Below are 12020 nucleotides of genomic sequence, written 5' to 3'. Positions count from 1 at the left end.
AACATATAAAAAAGTGTTCTCTATCATCAAGAATTATGAAAATGCAAAAGCAAAAACCACAATCCTATATCACCTAGCATAATGGCTACTAAACAGATGAAGTAAAGGGCTGGCCAAATAGCTCAGCAGATTAAAGCACCTGCAAGCAGGCACAGAGGCCAGGGCTTCAATCCCCAGGCCTGCTGAGCTGGCTCAAACCCGGGGGCACACTGAGATGGCGATTGAGACTGGGTGTGGTTGGGGCTGGGGAGACAGCTCAGTGGAATAAGTGCTTCCCTGGCAAGCACAAGGGCCCGAGTTCAATCCCCAGTTCCGCAAAAGAAAAAAAAAGAGACTGGGTGTGGTAGTGTGTGCCCGTAATCCCAGCACTTAGGAAGCTGTAAAACGGAGGATCACTATGAGTTCAATCTAGTATTGAGACCCCAAACACCCTATATACCCTTCCCTAAAATACAGAAGAAAAAAAAAAAAAAGACAAAGTGGCAAGTGCTGGAAAAGATGAAGAATAACAAAAATTCTCACACACAGTAGAAGTACAACTTAGTGCAATTACTTTAGAAATATATCTTTTGTGTCTACTAAATTTGAAAGCATCTGATAATTGGACTATATCTTAAGTACCAAAAGAAATGTATGCATGCATGTACTAAGATACTAAATAAGATTGGTCACATCAATACTCTACATAATAGCAAAAAATTTGAAAATACTCAAACATTTCATGTTGAAATATATTACAGTATAACCATTCAATGTAATACGAAAAGCAACAAGAACTAAAGAACATAAAGCAATATCCATAAAGAACACAGCTATGCAGAAAAAAAAAAAAGTCTGACATATACACAGACATTAAAAAAAAGTCCTGTGTGGGTCCAGTTATAGAAAAAGTTTAAAAGAGGAAAAGTTAAAATAGCAGTTACCTATAGAAAGGCATGATTAGTGACTGCAGCACAATACAGAGGTTTCTTGGGTGCTGGTAACATACTACACTATTTCTAGATATGGGTGATTAGTTTCACGGGCACTTTCACCTTCTGCAACTCACTGAGCTATACACTGATAAACACATGTACATTCACCTCCAACTTGTAAAAATTTAAAAAGGTAATAACAGAGCTTCAGCAATTTCTGCTGTCAAGTGACAGGTTCCACTCTAGCACTTATGAGACGAGCCAGCGTCATTTAGTGAGCAAAACGGGCCTCACAGTTGAATTTGTACACTCAATTATTTGACAAGTACGTAAATCACACAATGGCAGATTCATTGCTGTGTAAGCAGCAGTATATTTTTGGAGAACTTTTATCAAAGTATGTGATATTTCAGATACTTTTAGTGCAATTTCAATTGAATGTACTCTTGTTGTACCCAAAAAAGACTATATATATACAAATTAAAACAATGCTGATATTCCATCTCACTCCAGAAAAAACTAGCTATTTTGAAGAAATCAACCAACAACTATGTACATCTTCCAACCTGATCATATTTCATGTGACACTCTGTGAAGATTTAGTCTATGGAAATGGGCATTTTATCTTCACCTTCCTGCAACTCTAGAAATCAGAACTAAGAATATACAAAAAGTGCTGTTATGTAGCAGGATGTTTACATGTTTTAGAAATTGGCACATTTCACTCAAATACTTGTAATAGAGTGGATCTCTCTGAATATAGATCCTATGTGACACACTCTAAACATAAGTAAAAAGTGGAACAAAATTATCTGTTTCAACTAGGAAACTTACAATTTGAAAACAATGTTAAAATTTTTACTAACCTTCCTTATGGGGAAAAAATAAAAAGTATTTTGAAAATTTAATAAATATATATTGCTCTTAAAATTAACAGGTTAACAGTTTAGTAACAATTTCTATTAATATTTTTCTTTAAAAATTTTGATATAAGAAAGGGTCACCATATGCATTTTATATTTTAATTTCAAGGATAGTGATTTGAAAAAGTAAGTAATAAGTATTAACAAGCTGTGTTTCAAATAATAAAACCTGGGAATTAGGGAATTGTCAACTAGCACCTTATCAAACAAAACCCAGACAGCAAGTTTGTTCTGGCAACTGTTTTTACATATTTATGTGGGATGACCTGAAAATACTTCATGGGGAATCTACAGAGTGACTACATAAAGCATACCACATTTCTTAAGCATCATTTAATAAAAATGGCAGAAGATACACTTAGCCAGTAACATTTATAACATATTTCAAATGTCCAAAAACTCTTAAGATTTAAAAAATGGCATCATAATGGACACCTTCCTCCCAGGTATAAGTGAAATAAAGCTCTTCATAAACAAAGAGGAAACATTACTGGTCAGTGGAGAGAGGCAAATTAAAACAATGATGAGATTTTATCACACTGCAGCAAAAATGGCTATTTTCAAGCAGTCAACCAATAGCAAATGCTAGCAGGGCTGTGAGGAAAAAGGAATCCTTCTCCACTATTGGTGGGACTGTAGACTGGTGCAACCACTGTGGAAATCAGTGTGGAGACGCCTCAAAAACACTAAAACTAGAGGTTCCATTTGACCCAGCTATTTCCTTTCTTGGCATTTTTCTAAAAGAATTAAAAACATCATACCACAGCGAGATATGCACACCCTGTTTATAGGGCACAGTTTATAATAGCTAAATCTTGGAAAGAGCCAAGTACCCCTCAACCCATGAATGGATAAAGAAGATTCAGCATTTTCATACAATAGAGTATTATTCAGCTATACAAAAGGATATATTTGGGACATTTACAGGCAAAGGGGTGCACCTTGCGACAATATTCTTAATGAAATAAATCAAATACAGAGTGAAAATATACTGCACTGTCTTTATGGTATTAGAAACCAAAAGTGAAAAGAATCAGAATGTACACTAGATACTATACAATAGGAAAAAAAATGTTCAACTGGGAAGGGAAACCAAAGAGGGCAGGGGGAACTAGGGAAGAAAGGAAAAAATAAGCAAAGAAGGAGAAGTGGAAGCAAGGCTTTTGTAAATGAGGAGGTGAAGGGGGACTGAAGGAAGGATAAGGGGATGAGGAAAAAAATGAACTGAGATAAAGCATGTCCAGGTACAAAGTCCCTATGATGAAAGTGATCATTATGTATATTTTAAAATGTACCAATAAACTTCATGAATTAACATTATGAAAAGAAAAAATAAAGAGTCCTCACCACTTCTTGTTTCTGAGCTTCATTAAGTTTTTCAGTCAATTCTTCCAAAGCCCTTTTTGTTTCAGCATCTGACCTAAGTGAAAGAAAGAAAAGTAAAGAAAGGAAAAGAAGGAAAGAGCTTTTAAGTTGGAGACTAGGGAAAGTACGCACAACTAGCCAAACTTACAATACAACAATTGAAAGGTATTATGTAGTATTAGGCTTCAGTGGTCATCACATAGGAAACACACAAAACACTGATAGGGCTCTCCAAAATGGGGCTGGACCCCAAACCCCAAATCTGGAACAGAGTCCAAGAATGTGCATTTCTATAAATGTACCTGACAGTGCAGATGTACAGAGCCAACTCCGAGAACCACTGCTGCGGTGAGAAGACTCTGGCCTCAGACCCGAAGTGTAGATCTAGCCTGCATAAAATCCTGCCCACCAAATTCAGAGCATACATGCTAAACTATTAAATAGTAGAGGAAGACTTATGAAAAAAAAAGAAAAAGCCTTTCCCTGATACATTTCCTGACCTCTACACCCACTTCCTATTGGCAACCATGTATTCCACAACCTTTTCCATTCTTAATTATTTTGTTATCTTTACCAATTTCAATTCTGAACATTTCAACTGACTCTTTGCTTTGAAGTGCTTAGCTCACACTGCTGTCCGATGCTGGAGAAATTTATAGCTACTTTTAGTACTATTTGTTGCATGTATAATTTTACATAACATTCATATTCCTTATGAATTATGCAATAATAGTCAAAATGACATCTTTTTGCTCACTCTGTCAAACTCACATTTTAGTTTCTTGCTTATTATCTTAACTGTCTTGTGCCTTTGTTCTTTCTAGTTTATTATCTTTAGGCTTATGCATCATATTCAATGGTGTTTTCCTGTACTTCTTATTGAATCATCCATCTAAGAACAATCTATACCAATCTCTTTGGCTAAATTCTTGTCAAGGACATTTCCTTTCCTCTCTAGTTTGCCGCAGGCCTGCTATATGGCTATCATTCTGGGATTGCTTGCACTAATTTCCTAGAATAGTTTTACTATTTCTTACAATTCATATCTTCTTTCTTGGTTACAATCTTATTTTATTTATATGTCCAGGCAATTGCCTCAGAAAGAAGTTAGTCTCTTAAAACGTAAATTTTCTAAATTGTAAATCTCTGCAAACACATTTATCTTTATCTCTCTTGATTTTTATAGTCCATGCCCCCTAGATTTCCCATAGCTCACTAACTGATCTTTCTCAAGTCAGTCTCTCCTCATACATAACACTGTTGAACATTAAAGCTCCTTAGCACTCAGCTTCGTCCTTTCTCTCCACGTCCTCCATTCCTGTGGTCTGAAATACCACTTCTACACACTGACCCCTCTTAAAATTTCTATCTCTGAGATTTTTCCGTTAAGATCCAAACCAAACCTCTAGCTGCATATTTTATATTTCCATTTGGATGTCTCATCGGCACCTCAAACCTAACATATTCAAGATCAAATATATTTTCCACAACTCAGCTTCCTGATCAGGAAGAAGCACTGCCATCCTCACACATAACCCATAGCTAAATCCTGACTCTGATCCACCAAAAAAACCTTAAACACACATCTGTGTACCCTGCTCGTGTCATAGCCTCGTCAAGTCACCTTCAAGTCTCATCTGCTAAAGCAACAAACTTCTAATCCTCCTCAACTTAATTCTTCATAAGGCATTCAGTATAGGTTAAATTCTGAGGTAAATTTTACTTAAACCTTTCGAAAAAGCTTGCTTTGCAGTATATTTTTACAATTCAATATAATTTCTGCAGTCACTGTAAAACAAAAAGTATGAAGTATTTAATTAAACATGCACACCAACCTTTCTGGATGAAATAGAAAGATAAACCCTACGCATGCACAAAGGTTCTTGTTCTCACAAGAACGTTGTCCTGTATTTCAGGTCACACAAAGATTCCCTGCTCTACCTGTGCCTCTGGATCACACAGAGCATGAGTGGAGGGTACCAGCCTCCAGATCTGAAGATCCCAGCACAACAATGCACATGCAGATGACGACTTAAGCTAATCAGCTAATCATCCATGCACGTTCCTAGTGCTTTACTGAGACCCTTCCATCAAGAGTGTAAAAGCTACACGATGAAGCCATTCCAAATTAAGAATTCATTATCTTATAAATTTAGTAACATTTGTTAATTTCATCAACTGATAAAAAAAAAATCTAAGTGTTAAATTAAGTCTTACAAGTTTAAAGATTAATGATATGGCTGCCAATTAAGCAATTTAAAGGCTTTATTGGTATCATTTTGTGAAAGTAATCTGGCACCACAATACACAATAAATGGCAAAAAGTGAAGACATTAGGGCTTTACTGCCTGGATGTGAATTTTGATCCCACAACATCTGTCATGCTCCATCTATAGCAAATGGAGTTATTTCATTTCTATTGCCCCTTCTATCTCAGAGTTCTTGCAAGAGTTAAATTTAAACCTCCATAGCATGAGATAAGTGTTCAATAATATTAACTAATTGTATCACCAATACTAGTAATAGTAGAGTTCAATGTTTATTACTAAATTTCCTGCCTTCCTCCTCTAAAAACAGGTAAGTTATGCAAGCTATACTTGATAAACTTAACAGACATAGTTCATACTCAACTACAGCAATGTAGAAATGGTATATGGTATGATTCAGGTAGCTGGAATTAGCAAGTGAACATGATGAGCAAGCTTTAATTCAGTTCTGTCATTCCCTACTCATAAATGTGTATCGCCTGTACCTCTTAACAACCTAAAACTCTGCTGAGTTTATGGACTCCAAAATAAAGCAAACTTCCACTGCTGACAGTAAAAATGAAAATATAGTAAAGAATTCTAAATTACATGACCATTTGTATAGAGTACTCAGAACTGACCGAACTGAAAGGGCAGGATGATGTTAACCACTGGCTTTCAAAGATTCAACCAGAACTGAAGGCATGAAATTCTACAATGGCTCACGTCCACTGACAAATTCTATATCACATATGTTCTGTTCTGCAAAGCTGAAAGGTAGCTGGGCAGTCTTGGTCTTGTTCTCTGACACTGTGTCTGTCTGGTCTGTCTCTCCAAACCCCTGCCTCCTTAATGTATTTCCACATCTACCTCTTTGCTAAGATTTCAAAATGTTTCTCCCCATGTCAGCATTCCATTGTATTCAAGAGCTTTTAAAATATGAAACTAGCTTGTCTAATACTGAAAGATGATACATTATAAATTGCAAAGGTACTGAACTAGTCTATTAAATTTTTTAAATACTTGAATAAAAAAGCACTTTTTAAAAATCTATATAAACATTTCAATTTGAGAAACTAACTTATTCTTTTAATAATTCCTGCCTCCCCTGAAAACCATATTTTCTGCTTTTTACCGGCTCCTTCTGGAAAGTTCTCTGTTGAAATCCTCACCAAGGCGAACTTGTTCACTGCTGAGGTCTCGGAGGGACTGATGAAAAGCATGAATCTGGCAAAGGCAAACAGTTACCATTAAGGCTTCTGTTGCATTCTTCCATGAAAATTCATGAAAGGCTGAGAGTAAATCCTTCTTCTTTACACAGTGATCACAGTATCTAATGATATATTAATAAGTATAAAATAAACACCAATTCTAAAAATTTTTTTTCAAAGAAAAGTGATTTGAAAAAGCTGCATAATCATTTAACTATTACAACCTTCACAGTCAGTGATTCTCCTTCTTATACATAGGGGGTCGGTGAACTTTTTCTACCTCCATCACAACCACTCACTCATGCAAATGCAGTCAGGCACAGGATACCACAGTTTGATCCCCACCTCCATCTGCCTTATCAGACCCGCCCTTACGGCAGCCTGAGCCAGCCAAAACAAAAAACAACCACACTCAACTCGGTCACTGTAGAAATAACACAGACAAATAAGGATGGCTGTGTTACACTAAGATTCCATTTTGTCAGGATGCGAGCCCTACTTGCTAACCCCCATGGTCTGAAAGCTCCTACCTATATACTGTAAGAACCACAAACAAGGCAGTATAAAAGAGCTCTGTTCAAAATGAGAATATTAAGCTGAACTCAAAAGCCCATCAACAGTAGAATGCATAAAAAGAAGGGCTGCAAGGACAGCCAACATTTTGGCCCTAGCCTTTCAAGGTCAGTGAAGACTCAGACATAGAAGAACCTGTACCGTAACATCATGTAACTCAGTTGTGTCCCAAATTTTCTGATCAAGGAGATTATGGGGCCAGAGAGGAAAGTGATTCATGATATAGAGTGTGCCTAAGGAGAGTTGCATGGAGAGAGGGCATTCTCTCAGGCTTTCATGGAGGAGAAATTGGTCAAGCAATGGCCGTGACTCATCCACATGGCTGACACTGACAAAGGATCTATAAAGTGTGCTACAGGGTTTCAGGATAAATCCTGAGAGAATCTGACTGACTTTGGCAGATATAAAAGTTTCATTTCTTGTTATATAGGTCTTGCTTTATTTTGGTCTTAACCATCCAGCAGAAAAGTATAAACACAAGGTATAAAAAATAAAGCCAGGCCAGGAAGATGGCTCAGTGGAATAAGCGCTTCTCTGGCAAGCACAAGGGCCTGAGTTCAATCCCCAGTTTCGCCAAAAAAAAGTAAAGCCATATTAATATGCTGCGCTGTAAAAGCCTCAAGTCAACAACTTCTGACATTGCCAGTCCTGCGGATAATCCACTATTATTATGGACCACTGGACTATATTGGAATGTTTTGCTGAATTCACGCACCTACAATATTTAAATGGCAATGGAATACCCATCTCTGACAAAACTAAACAAAAAAAGGGATACAAATGAAGGGCCATTTTGTATCTGTATATACGAGATAGTTGGGATAGATATACAGCTGCTTTCTCTTGGTCAGCGACAGGAGAGATTTGTGCTACTAGTGTTTGGACAGGATGTCATATCTGCATCTTGTACTATGGGTGGCCGCTGCAAAGACAACAATATGCAATGTACTGATTGTTGAAACTGTCCTACTGATTGGGTTTTTTTGTTTGTTTGTTTGTTTGTTTGTTTTATTTACGTATATGTTTTTTTAATTTTATTTATTTGTGTGTGTGTGTGTGTGTGTGTGTGTGTGAGCGTGTGTGGTCAGCTCAGCCCACCAGGGGGCGGGGCTAGCTGGCATGTGGTGCTGGGGGATTGAACTGTGGTCCCTGTGCTTTGCTAAGCTTGTTCTAAGTAGGTGCTTTAGACCACAGAGCCATCTCACCAGCCCTACTGATTGGTTTTGAAACTGTCTCATTGCTATTTGTTTCTCTATAAAATTAATTTTTAAAAAAAGCAGAATACACTTCAGTATTGGTATATATTTCTAGCAGAATACCATACAGCTATAAACAGGAAATTATCTAAGCCAGTCACAATTTAGTAAGAAAAAAATGTCAAAAACACAGCAAATTATACAAAAAGATATTAAGTAATGTTCTGCTTACATACAGTTTAAAAGCAAAGTAAGACGTATAGTAATGATTTTTAAAACATTGTAAAAGTCAAAGTCAGAATAGTGTATATTCCTTGCAGAAGAAACATAAAAGGCTTGAGGGTGGCATAATGTTCCACTTCTTGTTTTGGATGGAGGAAACAATGTTATACCATTACTAGACTTTGACCTGTAAGTATATATGTGCTATATATGAACATGTAATATAATTTATAATATAAATGCTTAAATTATACAAATTTGAAGAAACAGATTCATTTCAGCAGATATACTTTAGGCCAGCCATCCATGCCAGTATCTGTTAGGAAACCAAGTGGCCCACAACCTGATGAAGGACAGATACATAAATAAACTAAAAACTTCACTGGGGTTTAAGAATGCACACAGTGAAGGGGACATAAGAGTTATCTTTAGAGAATGGACTTACAAGAAAAAAGAAACTGGACTTAAAATAAGAAAGAACAGCAAAACAAAGGAGAGTGAGGATAGTGGATGAGCAACAGTTGCCCAATTTTACAAACCGGAATTCTGGGATTCATCCTGCATTCTTCCGTTTCACTGATTTCTACCTTCATCACTTCAGTATCTGTTTTTCAAAACCTCTGAGTTTAATCCATTAGCTTTTAAATCTACTCCCTTAGTAGGAGCCTAGAATTTAGAGCAGGATTTTGCCTCCAACAAAAACAATAAAATAATGACAATAATAATAATGTCAAAGAAAACTTTCTACAAGGTATTGAATTCATTTTCTTCTACCTATAACTTATGCTATAGCAAATGAAATGAGCAGATGAATATTTTGAGAAAAAATTGTAGCACTGGATCGTAAAACTGTCAAAGCCAAGATATCTAAGTCAGAAGCCTTCTCAGCTTTTTAAAGTTAATTTATTAAGACAACAGAAAAACATTCAGCTCTTCAAAAGACTTGCAGAAAATAAAAAACTTTCACAGAACTAATTATTCAGAAATCATCAGTGAGTAAATGAAGCATATCATTAACAGAAAGTAACTCTACCAGTGGTTCAACAATCAGAATCACAGATTGGACATGGTGGTGCATGCCTGTAATCCCAGTACTTGAGAGGCTGAGGCAAGAGGATCACTACGAGTTCCTGGTCACTCGGGCTACACAGTGAGTTTAAGATCAACCTCAACTGCATAGTAAGACCTATCTCAAAAACAAAACAAAAAAAAAAACAATCAGAAAAACACTAATGGGAAAAATCAATATGTCATCTACACAAAGACCAAGCTGTTAATGACTTCTAAAACAGCAAAATGGGAAGCAGCTAACTTAGAGGGCTTTCAATAGTGAGCCAGCTGTGTAGGGAAGGATTAAACATGTATGGTTAAACTCATTTTTAAATCCTCAAAATACAGGCCTCCACAACAAAACTCAAAATAAATCTATGAGAAACTTAGAGCACTGAAAATAAAATAATTTACTTGATTTTTAAAAAAGATATACAAAGTCCCTGTAAACAAATTTTTGGTTAAAATATGACAAAAAATTCAAATTTTAGTCATCTACAGAGGAAATGCAAGGAAATGCTCCGTACAAATCACAATAGTACGGAGTACCTGGGCCATGTCTTCGGTCTCAGGACCAAAGCGGACACCAGTCCTGGACTTCGTTCTTTTGTTACCCTGCAATCCATAGTCCTTGAGGGGTGAGGTTGGAGGAAATCGGTGACTTTCTGCAACCAAAAGGCAAGGAAGAAAATCAAAACCAAGCATAAAGAGAAATGATCTCAAATTTCACCTTGTACCTGCACACCAGATGGATGTGCACGCATTCCATTAAACTGCTTCCCAAGTACTGAACTTGCTATGGCCATAAAATTCCACAATACTGACTCTAAACTGGCTAAGACAGAGTAACAGAACTAACCTGGAAACAGAAAATACCAAACATTCCAATATTTTTTTGTTTGTTTTTCAAAACAAGGAATATGTTTAAATTAAAATAATTACATTAAAAAACAACCCTTCCTAAAATGTAACCTAATACTAATGAATGCATCAGAATATTGCATGTAAAAAATTAATCTAAATTCTAAACAGTGTATAAAACACCAGTAAAAGCCAACTAAATACTTAAAAAGTAAATGATCAGGTCCACCTTTTAATCATTATTGTAATATTGCAGTATTAACAATGCAAGGTACTAATGTCTAAATCAGCTCCTCTCACTGAAGACTCTTCTGTTCAAGTATGAAGAAAAAAGTAAGATTAACTGGGGCCAGGGAGATGGCTCAGTGGAATAAGCGCTTCCCTGGCAAGCGCAAGGGCCTGAGTTCAATCCCTGGTTCGAAAAAAAAAAAAAAAAAGTAAGATTAACTATAGGCAAGTTCAGAATTTTACAACTGTAAAATTAACCCTTAGAGCACACCAAGGCTAAAATCCATCTGTTCTTATCAAGTGTCATAGAATAGTACATAATCGGACATTTGAAACACTATGACACTAAGACAAGATCACTAGCCCAGACAACATAAATCTGGTACATCTTATTTGTGTATTTGATTCTCTGGCAGCAAACAATCACAATTCAAGTTTTCTCTGGTAAAGTTCTGGGTAATCTACAAAGCCACAAGAACTAAAACTAATAGATTTAGAAGAACAAAGACCCTTTAATAAATTTCTAAATATACACCTCAAAATGCTTGACAACTACACATTCTAATGCCTGATCTAGATGTATACTTCTCCATGGATTAAAGATATTGAATATGTGCCCCAGAGATCTTTTGTCAACAGTACTTTTGGAAGGAACATTGGAGGCTTACCCGCTGCAGCGCCAGCATCGAGGTCACTTGCACTCAGACTCGTAACGGACATACTTCTCCCTCCTGAGTTTCTCAGTAAACGTTGACTCCGCAGTCGGCCTACTGACTGTTCCAAATTTTCTTTTAACTAAATTATAGAATATAATGAAGGAAGAGTTAAGTCTTTTTAAACAACATCCAAATATAAATAGACAAGAAATTTTAAAATATCTGGCTTCTCCAAGAAAATAAACTATCGGAAATATTTTGAACTAAATTATATAGGAAAAGATAAAAACAGAAAACATAAACATTTTAAAAGTCTATGCTAGAGGGCCAGCCAAATAGCTCAGCAGATTAAAGTGCCTGCAAGCAGGCACAAGGGCTGGGGGTTTGATCCCCAGGCCAGCCATGCCAGCCCCAGCCACGGGGCACTGAAAGGGCCATTGAAACTGGGCGTGGTGGTACACATGTGTAATCCCAACACGTGGGTGGCTGTAAACAGGAGAATCACTATGAGTCCAATCTAGTAGTGAGACTCTGATCACCCTGTAGACCCTTCCCTAAAATAGAAAAAATAAATA

The 12020-nt window shown here is 36.5% G+C and overlaps 1 protein-coding gene across 1 annotated transcript in view; it reads right to left on the bottom strand.

The window, feature by feature from the left end:
- Positions 1-12020, bottom strand: part of Cep128 (centrosomal protein 128) — a 253260-nt gene that overhangs the window by 191092 nt on the left and 50148 nt on the right. Inside the window, exons 5-8 of the mRNA XM_023701326.1 lie at positions 11458-11584; positions 10250-10365; positions 6584-6675; positions 3185-3257 (exon numbers count right to left, since the gene is read on the bottom strand). Coding sequence (XP_023557094.1) covers positions 3185-3257; positions 6584-6675; positions 10250-10365; positions 11458-11584 — 408 coding nt within the window. The remainder of the gene's footprint in view (positions 1-3184; positions 3258-6583; positions 6676-10249; positions 10366-11457; positions 11585-12020) is intronic.

Source organism: Octodon degus, unplaced genomic scaffold (assembly GCF_000260255.1).
Source record: "Octodon degus isolate 3935 unplaced genomic scaffold, OctDeg1.0 scaffold00007, whole genome shotgun sequence".
NCBI classification, from domain to species: Eukaryota; Metazoa; Chordata; class Mammalia; order Rodentia; family Octodontidae; genus Octodon; species Octodon degus.
This window is presented reverse-complemented; position numbering and strand designations above follow the sequence as displayed.